Below are 17,594 nucleotides of genomic sequence, written 5' to 3'. Positions count from 1 at the left end.
CTATTTTGACTTTTTTATACCCCCCCCCCCCCCCCAACCAAAGGGAAAAAAAAGAATTCAGCAAGATAATTAAGCTCTGGATGTTGTCAAGAATTTTGAGGGTACTTTCAGCAGGCACAAAACTTAGGAGTGAAGTGGTCCTCTAACTTTATCTAAATTCATCTGGCTCCCCCTCCCCCCTTTCCTTCTCTGAATGCCATCAGATAGCTATTAAAGCTTAATTTCACTGGAGAACTGCAAAGCATTACTTTCGCCAACTTAGGTGAACTTCTTTGGACTATTGGAATTGCCTTTATGTTTGCCAAGTCGGCAAACAAAATATCAGGCTTTGTTCTTTTGATTGAATGCCGGGTTGGGGGAAGAAAAAAAAAAAAGGAGTAAGAAAGCCCTGCCTTTTCTTTTTCTTTTTCTTTTTTTTTTTTTTGTTAAACACTCCTCCCTTTTTTTGGGGGGGGTGGATTGTTGTGGAATCGGGGGAGATCCCAGTTACTGTGCCCTTCCCTATCAAGCGAGGTAATTCTGTGAATGGAACTGTGCTTGAGCATCCTGTCTGGCGGCGCTGCTGGTGTGAGCTGCTCCCCTGTGCCGCGGGTGCGCCGCGCGGCTGCAGGGCGGGTGCTGCCCTCCAGTGGAGCCTGCGGCCGGCGCGGGCCCTGGGCGGCCATCGGGGCGCGCGGCAGCATGCCCGCGAGCCGGCGGCGGGAAGGAGAGCCCCGCAACCCGCTCTAGATGGTAAGGGCGGGCGCGCGGGGCGCGGAGGCCGGCCCGCTGCGTCCCCGTGCCTGCCCTGCCGCGTCCCGGCTTGTCCAAGGCCGTTGCAGGCTCCTGCTCTCAGCCTCGCTGTCACTTTGCAGTAACTTTAAGATTGATGTCCCTTGACTGGTAAGGTGCCCGATGGAGTTGGTCTTTTTAGTAATTTTTTTTTAACTCTCTTGAAAAAACACACACAACGAAAAGAAGAAAATGACATGACTTTTTCATTCTGAACTTCTAGCCCGCGACTATCAAAACATGCTTTATGATTATTGTTTAACTGGGACGTGAATATTTGGGAGGGGGGCCGTTGTTTCTTTTCGCCCCAGCAAGTTAAATTCTGTTAAACGCGCCACACTCCTGGCTCCCCTCCTCTCTGGCTCTTCCCAAATATTTTCCTAAAGGATCCGCATTTTTATACTTTTTATATATTTTCTTCCAAGACCCATTTCCTCTCACCTCCATCTCAAACTTCTTTATTTAAAACAACAAAAACAGAACTTTGTTGTAGATGTGGATGAGGACCGTGGGGTGTAAATGGGAATCCCCTCCCGTTGTCTTACTTTATTTGTCCTCCGCATGATGGTGAATTTCATGTTGAAAGGAAGGTCTCCTGGGGTTTTTTTGTTTGTTTGTTTATTTGTTTGTTTTTGGCTTTTTTGGTTTTGGTTTTGGTTTGAGGAAGTCTTTTTTTAAAAATAATCCCACAGAACTTTGCAGCCTTCGATCACCTTGTGGGGTGTTTTTAATGGAAATGTTCTAAACATGGGTGTACTTCTGACAACGGGGCACCTTGGGGACCGCCTCGGAACAGAGCAGTGGGGCAGCAGATATCTGGGAATAGTTTCTTAGGAGGACTTAGTTTGAAGAAATTCACAAGATTTCCCTGCCCTTTTTAAGGAGGAGGTGGCTGCGGAGGAGGAGGTCTGTCTGGAATGTGTTGGCTCATCTTGCTGTTTCCATTTTCCTTGTCTTTTGAGAAAGCCAGAATATAAATTTCTAGTCAAAGTTGCCCATCCTGTTGGCTGCACTTTATGAGTTATTGTTGCTGAATGATTGGGAGCTGTCCGTCAGCGGGGAAGGAACTTGCAGTTTACTTAAGAAATTGCATGTGTGACAAAGGCAGCTGCCCCAGTGTGGTGGTCCACGTGAATAGTGGGAGGGAAGGCAATTAGGGGGCTGTGTTGGGGCTTTTTACTTGTCAAACTGGAGCCTCATTGCTTTTGTTACCTCCATGTAAAGGGAAATGGCCGGGTTTTGTTTTGGTATTAAGGGCCTTCCTTAAAGCTTGCTGCCTGACACTTACACAGGAAGGCCGGATAAGTCCAGAAAGAGGGGCCACGGAGCAGTATTTTAAAAGAGAAGAGGAAGAAAATGAAGAAGCCTCACTTTTTTTTGTTATCTTGAAGCCCTTCCAGCCCTTGTGTTTTTTTGTGGAAGGGGGTATGGTGGGTGGGGGCCTGGCTCGAGGGTTATTAACTTGTCCGGTGTATTAACAGATTGCTTAAAGACCAACATCATGAAAACAGCCCTGTGGGTTCGCAGATAAACAGCTGGGCAGTCGAGTCGGTAAATTAAAAGCATCTCCTGTACCTTAGGTGTCTCGCGCCAGAAGGAACCGAATCTTGTGCCACCAGTCTTGCTTCAAGCAAGACAGGGCCGGGATCCCATGTGGCAGTAGGGGTGTTTTCTTACCTGCATGCAAATCAGAGTTGTGTGTTTGCTTTTGAAGAGGGTGGAATGATTTAATTAACACTTGGGGTGGGAAAGGACCTGAAAGGTCTTCTGGGTGACTTCTGTCCTCTGCAACTTTCTTGTGTCGTTAACCCCCTCCTGGAGCAGACACCCTCCCACACTCCCCTCCTTCATGGAAAAGAGGACGATTTCAGGCCTATGATGTCCGAGTCTCTCAACTCCAATTAAGTTAAACCCACACCCATGTACCAAGCCCTGGAACCTAGGAGAGACCCCGGAAAAGTAAGTCGGGTTGGTGGGACTCAGGGATTTGCCTTTTCTCTTTTCTCCTTTCGCCTCCCTCCTGTCTCCCTCCCCCTCCCCCTCCCTCTTTCTCCCCCCACCCCGTCTCTTTCTGGGGAAGCTCACAAAACTCAATCAAAAAAGCGAGTCAGCCTTCAGACTACTGGAATGCCAGTGAACACAGGAAGCTTCCGTTCTTCTGCTTCCAGAGAGGTCAGTTGAAAATCTTTCAGGCACAGTCTTACTCTGGAAGGAAAAGAGGGGTGTGTACGCGTGGCTGGCAAGGCCCTACCGAGTGTCACTCCCGTGTCACTGTGACAGGAAAAAATACACTTTCCCCCTCCCTCCCCCTCTCCCATGGCAGCCCTCTCCCTAAGAAATTTGTTTTGAGGGATTTGACAATCTTGCAGTTAAAGTGCCTGCCTACTGCATTCGGTTGATCATTTTCCCTCACGGCTGACCGTAATTTCTTAGCTACTCTTAGCGGTAGCTCTGTCCCTGCTGCCCAAGGTAACCGGTGAGGGAGGGGAACTCTGCTTAGTGCCCTGAGCTGGCTGGGGAAGCTGGGCCTTCCCCCTTCCTTCATGGATTTCCTAGTGGTACAGAGTAGAAACTAGGAGCAATTTCTTTTCATTAACTTTTAAAAATTTAATCTGCAACCAGTCGAACTAGATTATTTGGTTTCTTTTGTTTTATTTTGTTTTTGATTTCTGAGGCATGTGTGTGGAAAGGGAAGAATCAACAAAATAACTGCAGGCATTGTGATCGAGAACTTGGAGCTTCTGAGTACCCCAGGGCAGAAATTGGGAGCCATCTCCATCTTTTAAGATGCTTTTTTTCAGCTCTTTAAGTGAAAGGAATAAAGGGAGGGGAAGCTGGGAGGAAGAAGAAAAGTGAGAAAAGCAATAAGGGGGGAGAAAAAAAGGCTGGCCCAGGCCCGTCTTGAAGGTACAGAGAAAGTTTTTTTTGAGGTGGAGAGAAAGAAAACCAAAGCGATTATGTACCCTAGGGATACCATCTTAGTGGGAATGGAAGATTTGAGTGGGAAGGGAGGCACGGTGGCCTCTGGGCTCACTCTCTTCCACCAGTTGGGCAGTTGGCACCTCAATTTGAATTGCTGGGTGAGTAGTGAGGGGTGTGTGTGTGTGTGTGTGTGTGTGTGTGTGTGTGTGTGTGTGTTCGTGTCCTTGCTTATGGTTCTGACCATTAAACCTTTGTGCTTTCTTTTTTTAAATTCAGACGGTGGGAAGGAAAAACAAGACAAGAATAAATGGTCATCTCAAGCTGTGCTCTTTCACTGTGTACTTTTCATAGTGGTTTTTGGGGGAGGGGGGAAAGGGTTAAAGAAAAAAAAAAAGATGGGGAGGAGAGAAAGCTTGACTTTCATCACAATCCTTATGGTTCTATAGCGATGCAGACCTGGCTCCCCAAGTGCAAGCAAGCTGGAATCTGGAAAAGGGCGGTGGGATTTGGGATTTCTTCTAACAAATAATTTTTTTCCGCTTCACCCACCAGGGTGGGCTCCACTGGAAGAAAGAGACGGAAGAATGACATGCCCTCATAGAGGAGCATACTTTGGAAGCTTGAGTCGTTTTTGAGCTATAAGGCTTTTCCAGTAGCAGGGCTTATGTAAACCGTGTATTGTGGTTTCATATTTAATGCTAACTTTGTGTTGCTATGTCTTTGGTTGTATTTATTTTCAATCTCCAAATTTAGATGCTGCTGGCCTTTTAGGGCTCCAGTCTTGCTTGCGGTGTTTGTATTTTGTAAACTTAATATAAAATGTGTTTTGGAAACCTGAGCAAGAGACTGATGACGGCCTATTGTGCTGTCTGATTGGGAAGACGGCCCTTTTGCGATACCAATTTGGGGCTTAGAATACTTGATACTCTGTTCAACACGCGGGTCAAATCCTTTGCCACAGGCTGTTAAGGGCTTTCTCGTGAATTCGGAGGCGATTCCTTAATTGTCTTTATTATTGCTTTTGTTGTTATTTTGTTGTTGTTAAATGGCCAAACGGAAACACTTGCAGTGGTCAGTCAGCTTTTAGATCCCATATTTGGGGGCAGAAGGAATGAAATATACTACACACTGTAAGAGTCCTTGTGTTTTCAAAATCATGAATTAAAATCCTATATGTCGTGTTGAACTATCAAGGTGGTAGATAGTTCTCTGGTTGAGCGTGAAGGAATGACAGATGTATGTCTTGGTTTTCCCTTCTGGTTCTGTGCAACTTTCTAGTTCAGTGTACAATTGTGTAAACTGTCAAGAATTGTGGCGAAGAGAGTGCAGGCTGGCACTGCAAGTGTACAGATTGTGTTGCCACAAATTTCCCACCCAGCACGGCCTCCCGTTTCCAGATTCCTGAAAGGTTCCAGACCTTTGTTTACTCAAATTACTTGGGTTACTTCATAGCGGTCCTGCTGCTTTGGGGATGGGGAAACCTCCATTCTTTATGGCTTATGGGAAGGGAGTTCCTTTGAAAGGGTAAATTCCCGACTCTGATGATACAGATATTATGATCTTTGTATTGTCACAACAGGCTGCTGCCTCCGTGTTTTCTGGAAGCAGCAGAGCCTGCAACCTTGTATTTTTAGGGAAACCTCCCCTTTGTGGTTTGGGGATGGTGGAGGCCTGGTTGAGCTATGTCATGGAATTCTTTCCTTCTGCAATATTTTGGAATGTGATGAAATCCTGACATGCCCTCCAGATTACATACTTCTGCACACATTTGAAGGCTTTTTTTTTTTTTTAAGTGAACTTGGCCTGGGTCATTCCCATGTTACCTTAAACTTTCGACAGCTGCGTTCAGGGTAGCGGTGCTGTGTCCTCCTTACCACACTGAATTTCCGTGTCCTTTTACATGTATCGTTTATGGAGGCTATAGATGTCTGTTAAAGAATGCCCATGTTTGGGACACTAACGGGGCAAAATAGAGCAGAAGAATGCAGTTTTGCCTTTGCTTTCGTCTTCTCTTTAAGTCTCTCCTTGCTGAATTCCTGCCGAATCCGAGGTTTGGCCATTTGTATCCGCGGACCCCGTGAAAATGTCCATCCCTCCTCTCGGTTCACCTGTTTGTTACTAGAGAGAAATCTACCTGCTCTCTGAAGGAAACTTATCAGACTCATGTAACAGGCATGGTTTTCAAATACCGTCTAGATTGGAAAGTTAGGCACAGGGTGTTTAAGAATTACGAAAGACATTTTTATACAGCTGTTCATTATAAATAAATTAGAAAGGTGGTATCAGATTTTGTTCACTGCTTCTTTCTTGAAATCCCCAGGATGTAATAACCATTATGTACTTAAAACTTATTCTAAATCAAAATTGGTGATTTCCTTTCCATCTTATTTAGGAATCCCTAGATTTGGGGTTGTTGTTTGCGGGGGGAGATGGTCTGGAAATCATTATTTTTTTAAAAGTTGTTTTAAATTTGAGCTTTTGGATTTCTTCATTTGGAATAGGTTAGTTTTATTCCTGGCTCTGTTTTGAAAAGCGGCTCTCCTAGAAACAGCTGTACTCTCTTACCCAAGTCCCAAACATTCCCTGCAAACTCGGACACTTAACAAGATTGATTATGCTAACGCTAATCATTTAATGCCCAAGTAGTAGAAAAATATCTTGCGGGAGGGTGGAGGTTGCCTTTCCTGGGGAATTACTTCAGGGTGGAGCGGCTGGTCCTCATTTCTGAGACCTGGTGGAGGATTAAGATGGTCAGAGGGCCCCCTTGTGCTGCTGTACCCCTCACTCCCCTCCGGGATCCTGTGGCAGGCAGGAAGAAAACCCTGGGAACTCACTGGTCAGGGGCGAGCCTGGACCGGGCGGGCCAAGACTTAAGCTCGCAAGTGCTTTAAAGGTTAGTTGGGGGAAGCACAATGGGATGCTTTCTTTTTATTGGAAAATAAATGAGAATGAGTGGAAATGAATTATATTTAATGAACTTAACTGGCAGTAATTGTTCAAGAGCCTGTGAAAGCACAGCTTTGCTGGGTCAGGCCTTGGCTGTGATGTTCACAAAGCCAGGCAGCCGGAGCACATCTTTATTTTTAAGGTTTCAATGTTCCCCTTCGTGTGTCCACTCCCCACCCTAACACCTCCAGCCCCCCTCCCACCCTCACCTCCTCCTTTTGGGGGATTGAGAAAAGGTCATTAAGAAATGCTGAATTTGGCCCCTTAGACCCTTAATGCTTGGCAGTCTGTTTGGTGTGTTACCCGCCGGGTTGTTATATTATAGAAGGGGCAAAACAAACAAACAGACAAACAAACCCCCCCCACCACCACCACCAAAACTCCCCAAAAAAGGCCAAGAGCTTAGGATGGTTTGTGTTAGTTCTATGTATATGCACGTGTGTATGAGAATGTGGATGAAAATTGGCTGCACATTTATTCTCTCCCTGCCTGCCCTGTTTAATCATTTTCCTGCACGAGGAATTTTAATGCCTGTGTGAGTACAGGGGGAACTGTGAGTCGGCAGAATTTCATAGACGGCGGGGAGAATCTTCCCTCTCCCTCCTCTTGTGTCTAAATGGATTTGATTCCAGAGAAAGAAGGGTTGCGGCGGGGAGGGAGAAGAAGTCAGCCATTGATAATTCACAAAACAAATAAGCAGCCCCTGAGTGTCAGGCTCTGGTGGTTGTAGAAGCAATAACTTTGCAGCCTTATGCGCACATGATTCAGGCCGGGTGATTCAGGCCGGGTGATGCAGGCTATAGTTGCAGAGTGGGTGTTTCTTTTTTGCATCTCATAGGCAGACCTCCTTTCTCTTAACCACCTCATTTCATTTCTTCAAGCAAAACTTTCTCGGTGTTATTTATTATTTCCAGCAGGCAGTGCTGTAGCCATCAGTAGAAGTCTTGCCCGGGGAAACAGTGCCCCCTTAGCTGGGGGCAAGGCCTTAAAGTGGAGCAGTGCCCAACCATGAATAGCCCCTGCACTAGGTGGGTCCTCGCTGGCTGGGCTTCGGACAGCTGTGAGGGGAGAGGGGCAGAGTAAAGGGTGGAAAGCAGCCCTTCAGGCCGCGGTGGATGTCCGCCCGCCATCCTTCCCCTCTGTGCATGCAGGAGGTTTACGGGATACAGTAGCGAGATGCTCAGCAGATAAGTGAGGCTGTGCGCACCGGCCTGGATACAGGCTCCTCCCTGACGTCATCATCCCAGTAACGGAAGTGGCTGCTCCTTTGTTGATGCAGTCAGTGGGTTGTTTAGGCAGGAAGGTTACCATCGCTGACCCTTCCACTCTGGTTCATAGCCCAAAAAAATAGGACTAGTTGAGTCAACAAGGGGTTGTTGATGAGGAAGAAACAGCCTTTCCTCATCCCAGCCCCTCCTTCTCATCTGTACTCCATGACTCCAGTGACTAGCAGCGTCTATTAACGTTTCGCTAGTCGCCATTGGCCTTGGTGCAGCCATAGTAAGTGGCATCTGGAAAAAAGTGCATAGAGATGAGCCGTAAACCCATTTTTCAGTGTAAACCTTGAATGAATAGTGTCCCTTCCTGATGCTGATTTCAGACCCTGGGAGGGCCGGTCATCTAAGACTCTGGAGACCCTTCATATCCACCCTGGGGAGGGGACTAGGCTGACAAATGCGCCTCTGTGCTGCTTTTGTTTTATTGTGCTGGCCCCGTAAAGGCGCTTTCTGGCCCCATTTTCCTTCGTCAGAAAGGGAGAGCCATAGGGGAGTATTGAAGAGGAGGGCCGGCCGCCCGAGAGGCCAGGGCTAGCAATGGCTCTGTTTGTTTTCAACGTCTGTTGATTAATAGGTTGCGGGGTGAATGGCGAGCTTTCATTCCCTTTGGGTTCCCCACAGTTAGAGAAGGCGGAGGGGTTGGGGTGAGAGGAGGGCCGGCAGGGGGATCTAGAAGGGCCTGAATCACTCTTTCACTTACCGGGTTCCCGATCGAGAGCAACATTTGGTGGACGGGTGTGTGGGCGCTCGGCGATGAGGGTGGCACGGCCAGAACACCGGGCTTAAGGGTTCTCGAGGGGTCAAAGGTCAGCCACAGGGGGTGCCCCCTCCCCACTCCTCCCACTGCAGTAGGATGAATACTTTGGGTGGAAAGGCTTTGTGCGCTTTGAGGGCTGTTAAAGGACCTTTTCTTTCTAATTTCACTATTCAGTGCTCAAAACCCATAGGGCTTGATGAACAGAACCAGGGGAGAAATGAGTAACAGCCATTCCTCCAGGTAGAAAACATAAAGCCTCAATAATTTAAAGTCAGATGAGGATTTTGGTTCCTTTTAAATAGATGGTGTTTACTTCATTTAATAAGTTCGGGTTTTTAGCTGACTTTTTCTTTTCTGCCAGAACTGACCACATCTGTCCCCAGAATCCTGCTGGGCCCTGATGTCGCTTGTGTCTGTATTTGAGGAGCAGAAACATGCCACTAAATGTTTTACACCCCTCCCTCCATAATCCACCACACGGTGTAAAAATCCCTGCTAAAAATGCCTCGTGCTCCATAGCAAGGGTGTGCCTGGCTGAGGCGGGGAGCCCTGAGCTACTCCTGATTGGGGGATGGTGGGAGCATTGTGTGCTGAACTGGTCTAGGTTTCAGAGACTGGCAGGTGAGAGTATGGGGGACAGATCCCCTTATGAGGCCTGAAGCATCTATGTCCAGCTGGGAAGGCTGGCCCAGGCTGGGCTTACTGGGTGCAGCTCACTACCCCACCTGGCAGTGAACCCCGTCCCAGGGCTCGTCTCCACAGACACAGCAGCAGGAGGTATAGTCGGACGGACAGGTGAGCTCGCAAAGCCTCTGACCTGGGACAGGTTTCCTCACCTGCTGGGTGAGCTAATAACAAATGCAACAACTTCATAGGTTTCTTTGTGAGAACTGAATAAAGTCTGTCACACTCAACACAGGCTCCATTAGATTGGCAGCTGTGAGCTGCGCTGGTGTGAGCCAGAGAGGTCTCCGTCAGAGGACTGTCTAGGCAAGGGGTCCTGAGTGGCGCTCTGGGTGAGTTTCAGGCGCCGGTAGTGCTGGTGTGTATGAGCAACTATGGCCTAACTCCCTGACCTTGAGTGGAATATTTTAGGAATGTTTGCTGTTTTTTGTGGCTCAGAGATTCCCAGTGCTCGTCATATTCTTTCAGGCTTAACTGGCAGCAGCTTAAGCTCTCCATGCAGCCTCCCATGATTGCCACTCTCACAACCTTGAACTTTAGTTAGCTGTCCCTGGAGGTAATGATTTCGCACCCCTGGGTAGTTTTGAAGACATATTTAATATTTAGATAAAGCGCTTGCCTAAGAGGCACCTAGTTTTATGTTACAGTTGTTTGCCTTGAACACTGGACTCTGTAGAAAGATAAAAGAGGGAGGAAATACATATTTCAGCCTGTTTACCCCACCAACACTCCCAGCAGACATTGTAGCTTTAATTTAGATTTCCTGGATGCATTTCTGGAAGGTTTTCCATGTCCCTCACAAAAGGTACTTTTCACATCTGAATTTTCTTAGGTTTGTACAGTTTTGAACACAATCCTTAAAGACCTCTTTAAAGAAGTGGGAGCTGTTCGTAGCGAAGGGAAAGTCTAAGGGACATTTCCTATTTGGGTGGTGGGTCAGTGTTTCGTTTATATCAGCTCCTACTTCGAGGCCCTCCCCCTGATTCTGGAAGGACCTTGGTTGTCATTGGCTATTCCTGTTTAACCTTCAACTCTTCTGTGGCAGTGTTATTTATTAGCATAATAAAGTGATGGTTTTTCTCAAAAGACATAATAAAATATATTTATGGACCAAACATCGCGTTTTTAAGCAGGGCATGCACCTGAGGGAGGGTGGCTGCAGGACATCCGTGTACTCTTCCCCCGCCGTGCGCATCTTTGCCTTTGCAGTAAGGAGTGCGGTCTGTGACTGCATTGCCCCCTGTGACTTTAATGACGAGACCGGAGGGGGTAGCAGACGTCACCATCGCTGTGCCCTCGTTGTTAGTATTCATTGGACTGTAGTTTTCAAAGCTTCTTTGCACGGCATGTGTGGACGTGCCAGGCACTGTGCTAATACGCACTTTACAGGCATGATCTCTTTTAATTTTCACAACAACCCTATTCAGTAGACACAGTTCTCATCCGGAGTTTACACAGAAACGAAGGCCCGTGAGAGGTTACACAGCTGGATTGAAGTAGGATTTAAACCCGAGTCTTCCTGGAATTCTCAGACTTCACTCTTGGTCACCGTGTGCAAGCCAGTGGGCTCTAAAACCATTTTTTAAAGACGCTGTTGTAATAAGTTATTGGACTGAATGGTTTCTGAAGTGCTCTCTACCTCCCCAGCTCTACTCTGTGGTTCTGAGTAGATGCCATTTAAGAGCAGCAACATTTACTGAAGTTAATCTGTGAGGCTGGCTCTGTCTGTCCTTTTCTTCTGATGCTTACTGTTGCAATTTGGTGGTTCTTATGCAGTTTATGAGAGTGTGCCCCCCACTCCCACAGGCTGGGCATTACAGGGGACACAGAGGTCTGCAACACATCGTCTTTGTCCTTCAGGGACTTAGCTATGGTGGCACCAAGAAAGATTATTGAGACCCCAGCAGTGGACATAACATGGTGCAGACAGAAAGGACTGTGGAGATCTGAGGCTGGAGAGACATGGGCATTTTCTAGAGGGACGTCCTCCCATCATAAAAGCAGTCCAGGTACAGGCAGGTTCAGTGGGAGTGGCAATTAGACCCTGGTTTCTACACGTATGACTGCATCTCCCTGCGCTTGCTTAGGAACCAGCCAGCCTGGAGAGCTGTGTGATTGTATTGTTTCTAGGGACTTGCCTGTCATGCAATCACATCAGAAAAGAGTTCCATGTCCCATTGGGGCCTGCTTCCCCCCATCCCAAAGCCAGGCAGCAGTTAAAACTTCAGATCCCTTTACCCTCCTCTGACCACCCCTCCCCATGCTACAGAGTTTTGACTGAACAGGAACAGACTAATTGGCTAGTAGGCTGAGATGTGCAAAATAATATGAGAGTGATGGCAGCCAGAACAGGTGTCCAACTTTTGTTAGAATCCCCTTTATACATGTATCTAACAGGAAGAGGGAGCATTTTTCTCACATACGTGTGAACTTCACTGTTGCCCAAATGCTATCTTCGTGCTTCAGTGGACACAGGTAGAGAGAGAGGGTCTCCCCAGCGTTTCCTGCTTGGAAGACAGCCATGGAATATGCACTTCTGAACCGCAAACAGAACCGTGCCATCGGGCAGCTTCTCCCGAACAACAAAAATAACAGTAATAATAAGCCACCATTCCTGTGCTTACCACGTGGCAGGTTTTGCACTAAGCCCTTTCCATGGATTCTGTCAGAACTGGGGCACAATTCATGATTAGGACTCAAGTCTCTTAACGTTTGTGCTTGTCTGGGATTTCGTTTTCTCTGGTCTAGGGGTCGTGGCTAAACAGAAGAGACACCTGTGGTACTCCATGGGCAGACCCAAGATGCCGGGGTCCTGAACCCAGACCTACTGAATCAGGTCCCTCCTGAGAGATTTCTTAGTATCAGGGATCCAAGTTGGTGATAAGCATCCTGAGAGATGCTTGACTCAAGCAGAGCTGGGGAATGCAAGTCTCACTGCCCTTTTCCCATCACAGGTTTATACACTTGCTTTCTTCCACTGCTTGTGGTGGCCTCGTTCCCTGGAAGTCCTTCAGCCTCCTAAGTGACGATCTTCCGTCCCTTGGGCTATCTGTGGTTCTTCCCACGGGTCCCACAGTTTCTCCACACTTATTTTAAACTGTCTGGGACTGGTCTGCTTTCTTTTCTTTTTTAAAAATAAATTTATTTATTTATTTATTTCTGGCTGCGTTGGGTCTTTGTTATTGCACACGGGCTTTCTCTAGTTGCGGCGAGCAGGGGCCACTCTTCGTTGCGGTTCATGGCTTCTCACTGCGGTGGCTTCTTGTTGTGGAGCACGGGCTCTAGGCACGCGGGCTTCAGTAGTCGCAGCTCGTGGGCTCTAGAGTGCGGGCTCAGTAGTTGTGGCACACGGGCTTAGTTGCTCTGCGGCATGTGGGATCTTCCCGGACCAGGGCTCGAACCCATGTCCCCTGCATTGGCAGGCGGATTTTTTTTTTAACCTATTTATTTTATTTTTGGCTGCATTGGGTCTTCGTTACAGCGCACAGGCTTCTCACTGCGGTGGCTTCTCTTATTGCGGAGCGCAGGTTCTAGGCTGGCGGGCTTCAGTAGTTGTGGCTCGCGGGCTGTAGAGTGCAGGCTCAGTAGTTGTGGCGCACGGGCTTAGTTGTTCCATGGCATGTGGGATCTTCCCAGACCAGGGCTCGAACCCGTGTCCCCTGCATTGTCGGGCGGATTCTTAACCACTGCACCACCAGGGAAGCCCTGGTCTGCTTTCTTTCATTTCAGCGGGTGTGTGTCTTTCCAACCAGATAGAAAACTTCTAGAAGGCAGCAACTGTCATTTTCCTTTCCTCCTAGTGGTCTCCACTCCATCTGATAGGTTTTGTCTCTTGCTCTTTTCCCTCTCCACCCCAGCACACAGTGAGAGCTTATTTGTTGGTTATTTTTCAAGTTGTCCGAAACAGAAATGGTTCCTAAAAGACTCCTCAGTGCATGACCAGGAGATGCTGGCACTGGCCTTGGGGTGGCTGCCCTTCACTCAGCTGACTTGGGCCATGTCCAGACCTTCATAGCTGCTGACGAAGGAAGTGTTACTGGGTGCTTTTAATTTCGGTGTTGTGATTGCAAAATGATAGCTCACGATACAAGGCTCCCATGAGCCACTAGCTACCGTCTTTCTCTGAAGGTGTCCAGTTGTTTATAGGAATCATTAAACCCGGCTGCTGGGCGTGTTGGCTTCTTTTTCTGTGTTTTTTTTCCAGGAGCATTTAGGAAAGCCATATTTTTCTTTCCAAACATACCCATGAAAAAGTTAGAAGCGCCTTTTAAAATGCCATCCCCACAATTAACTGTGGTAAGAAATACTCTTACTATATCACACCCCTTCTTTCTTCACCCATTTAAAAAAAAAAAAAGGACAAGAAGAAAAACAGAGAACTAACTGCTTGGTGGTCCCTGAACTCAAGAGGCGCTAGTGGGCAGCACTGGAACCTTCCTTCTTTTCTTTTAATGCAATTCCTTTTCCTTGATGTTAATGCAAGTTGTGCCTTCCTAAAAGTAATAAAAGGAAATGAAGACACGTTCTAAAATGAAACTTGACTCTAATCCATTCATCATCTAATACTAGCCTCTTTATCTTTGCTGGTACCTAATCTGGTTAAATGTCCCTGTTGTAGGATTTTAGTGAAAATCCTCTATTGGGAATAGGGTTTTTTGCAATTGGATTACTCTCGGTAAATGGCCCAGTAGTTCGCTTGTTTCAGCTTAAGTTTTTCTTTGTGATCTTGCTGGGCTGAGTTATAGGTCTGTAGTGGACCGGGGAGGGGGTGGTGGAGACTGGGGTGGGGGAAGGAGCAGAAGATAATTTGGGAAGGTCTGGTCATTGCAACTAGGAAAATCTTTTAAATGGTTTTCTTTTTATTTTTTTCTCCTTCTCTCCACCTAGCAGCTCTTCCCAGGTGTAAAAATGCCTTGTACTTTGTTTTCTAGAACTGCCCATTTCTAAAACGCGTACATACCTTTTATTAGCCCAATTCATCATCATCCAGTTAATTTGTTAGCATTCCCCGTGACTTCCTAATGAGATTCCTAATGAACCTGGGCTGCTGTATATGCATAAAATATGCAGGTGCTCGCCTGGCAGTTTAGAGCTTTCTGGTAAAGTTCACACTCCTAACCAGACCATGAGTGAGGCTTTTCATCCTATCCTGGCTGTCTGTAAAGGATTGTAGTTTGCCCACTGGTTCTAAGGGGCCAGGAGGGGTTCAGAGCCTGGGGTGGTGGATAAGGAGGCTGGGTGGGTGGGATTAGGGCCCTGCCAGGTTTCTTGTAACCAAGGGTTTCCCTAGCCGGTTTTCCTAGCCGGTCCCCTGTGAAGCCTGCCTGCCTCCTGAAGGTCCCTCCCGTGGGCCCTGGGGTAGGAGATCCCTGCCACCTGCAGGAACACAGGAGGAAGCCAGGCCCAGGGGGGAGGTAAAGACTGAGACGCACCTACCCAGAGAGCTGAATCACAGCTGTCTGTTATTTTAGTGCATGGACCAGGGCGGTGGGCGGAGTTGACTGCATCTTACAAAGTCCAGGTTTGGGAGGGTGTGGGGAGTGGTCAGGGCATCCTGAGGGTCAGGAGTCCTGGGCTGTCGGAACTGGCGTGACGGTGTCCCTCTCTGTTCTTTCCTTCCCCGCAGTCGAACAAAGTGCCGGTTGTGCAACATCCTCACCATGTCCACCCTCTCACGCCTCTTATCACATACAGCAATGAACACTTCACGCCGGGAAACCCACCTCCACACTTACCAACTGACGTAGACCCCAAAACAGGTAGGCTGAGTGCTTGGGTGCAAAGAGAGTGTGCTGGTCTCAGGGGCCACCAGAGGACCCGCTGGGAGGGACGTTGACTTGGGACTGGCTGCAGTGGTGATGGAGAGGCTCTCGTTCCTCTCCCGGATATTGACAAGGAAGCCCTTCTGGGAGGCCAGAGCCTGGTGAGGGAGTGGATCTGTCCTCCGCTTTGGAGGAGTCCATTTGCAGTGCTAAGGATCTCTTCAGAGCTCCGGGTACGCCTGCAGGGGCTGTGTTGGGAACCTGGCCATGAGTCCCTCCGTGATTCTTAGGAGTGGCTTATAACTCCAAGAGCCTCAGACAGACTCGGAGGCAGTAATAGTTTTGGAGGCATGTCATGGACTCCTCCTCAGCTCCTTGGGAGTGTAAGAGCCCCAACGGCGTGTTTCCCTGAAGCCCCATTTCCTTGGTGGCTAAGGGACTATAGTCACTTGACGATGACTTGGTGCAGCCTTGAGAGACCACATCACTGGGTTCTGCATTCTGTTTGCTGATTTCTTTGAGTTCTTCCTCCCCTGAAATATCCTAGGTATTTATTATCAAGCCCGTTTTGCAGATGGGAAGACCCAAGTCCAACATGGTTTCCTAATTGCATCACGGAACAACCAATAGGGTCTCAAGCAGAAGATGCCACATTACTCCAGCTTTTATACTTGTCCCTCCTTTCCATCCCACGTGCTTTTTCCCTAAAGAGGAGAGAGGGGGAAGGCGAGGTTACTTATAGCTCCCCTGCAACAAGATATAAAACAAGGGGGGGTGGTCTTGGGAGAACAGCTAAGGCCAAGGGTGTACCTTTCTGGCTGGGGTTGGTTTCCCTTCCCAGCTAGTTAATAAGAAGGATGGATTCAGAATGGCTATTCCCATGTCACTTTGTCGGAGGGAATTGTTTGGTGTTGAGCTGAGGTAGACTGCCTGTTCAGGCCGCCTTGGCTGCCCCTGAATGAAGCCACACATGAGCTGGCTTTCACCAGCTTCTGAGCCCCCTTTGTGCTCATGGGGGACCGAGCCTGGTGCTTGGCTGGCTGGAGGAGGAGGCTGCCAGCCGGCCCCAGGCTCCACGAGTGAATGGCAGCTTCAACGTCTCATTTAAATAATGGTAGTACAGGGAATAGCTTTTAAATGGTTATCGTAAAGCATATGATTAACGTCTGCGGACTGTTTACTTTTCCTCTGCAAATGTTCTTTCAAGTGTGGGAATGGCTTGGTGTAGGGTCCAAGCCGAGCTAATCTGTTTGGTTTTTGTAATAGAGAGAAAGCAATGTCTGCATGAAAATGTCACCCAGGGAGGCTTAATTTACAGATTAAAAGCTTCCTGAAAGAATTAAAAAAAAAAAATGAAATAGTTTTCATCCGCGAACACGCAGCTCATGCCCTTCAATACTGTTTTAATTCTGAGGAATTGTTCATTTTGCTTCCCACTTGAGCTGCGTGGATCTGCTCCTCTGGGTCCAGATTGCTCCCAGCCCTCTTGATTTCTAAGGATTGATTGCAGGATGTGTTCCTGTGGAATTAATAAGTGTGCGGTGGCACAGGCCTTCAGAACTCACTCCTCAGCCCCCGTGGTCCAGCGGTACCCAGTCAGGGGGTGGGTTAACTCACGCAGGTAACTTGGTCCTCTAGAAAACCAGGCTCTAGAACTGAGTGGACCAGGCCTCCAACATCTCCTGGTCTGTTCAGTTCAGATTCTGCCTTGGAAAAGATGCCAAGGCATTGTGTGAGTTTCTCCTACAGCTCATCTTCAAAGTGGAGTTGGACACATTTAAACAGAATTAACTTTTTTGAAAGAAGGCAAGGGTAACCTTTCAAAAGCCATAACTCAAAAAGTATATTAGAAACCAGAGGAGTAACTCATGCAGGTAAGTCATTAGAATTAAAAGGAAGGAGGGAAGGGACAAGTTGTAAGGACAAAGGGATTTAATATTACTTGATCCCCTACTATGTGCCAACCTCTTTAGATTTTTTTTTTTTTTCAATTCAAATAATCATACCAATCACATAAGGCAGAAATACCCAAGCTGGCATTTTCTGAGTTTGTCTGCGTTTAGCCAGTGTATGATCCATCTAGAGTGAGAGAACTTTTCAAGCTGCGGCAGAGGGATAATGAGATGAAACTTACCGACAAGTTCTTAGGATCAGAATTGTGAAAAGAACCTCATGCTAGGATTACAGAGGCAATGTCTCCCTTTATCCTTTACCTGTTCCCATCACCTGACAGTTTCTCTTTCCTTCTCTCCCTCCCTTGTACGTAAAATTCTGCTTCTTCTCTCAGGAATCCCACGGCCTCCGCACCCTCCAGATATATCTCCGTATTACCCGCTATCGCCCGGCGCTGTAGGACAAATCCCCCATCCGCTAGGATGGTTAGTACCACAGTAAGGAGTTCCATTTTTTAATTTCCTTTTTTGTTTCTCACACGGGCACATGCTTATTATTTATTCTGTGCATGTATGTTTGTGT

The 17,594-nt window shown here is 47.6% G+C and overlaps 1 protein-coding gene across 1 annotated transcript in view; it reads left to right on the top strand.

Moving 5' to 3' along the window:
* The window catches only part of TCF7L2 (transcription factor 7 like 2), a 199,162-nt gene that overhangs the window by 160,234 nt on the left and 21,334 nt on the right, over positions 1–17,594 (top strand). The window contains exons 6-7 of the mRNA XM_007469644.1: positions 14,984–15,116; positions 17,407–17,509. Coding sequence (XP_007469706.1) covers positions 14,984–15,116; positions 17,407–17,509 — 236 coding nt within the window. The remainder of the gene's footprint in view (positions 1–14,983; positions 15,117–17,406; positions 17,510–17,594) is intronic.

This window comes from Lipotes vexillifer, unplaced genomic scaffold (genome assembly GCF_000442215.2).
Source record: "Lipotes vexillifer unplaced genomic scaffold, Lipotes_vexillifer_v1.1 scaffold240, whole genome shotgun sequence".
Classification (NCBI taxonomy): domain Eukaryota; kingdom Metazoa; phylum Chordata; class Mammalia; order Artiodactyla; family Lipotidae; genus Lipotes; species Lipotes vexillifer.
The sequence above is the reverse complement of the archived record's forward strand: the minus strand, read 5'-3'. Positions and strand labels throughout refer to the sequence as shown.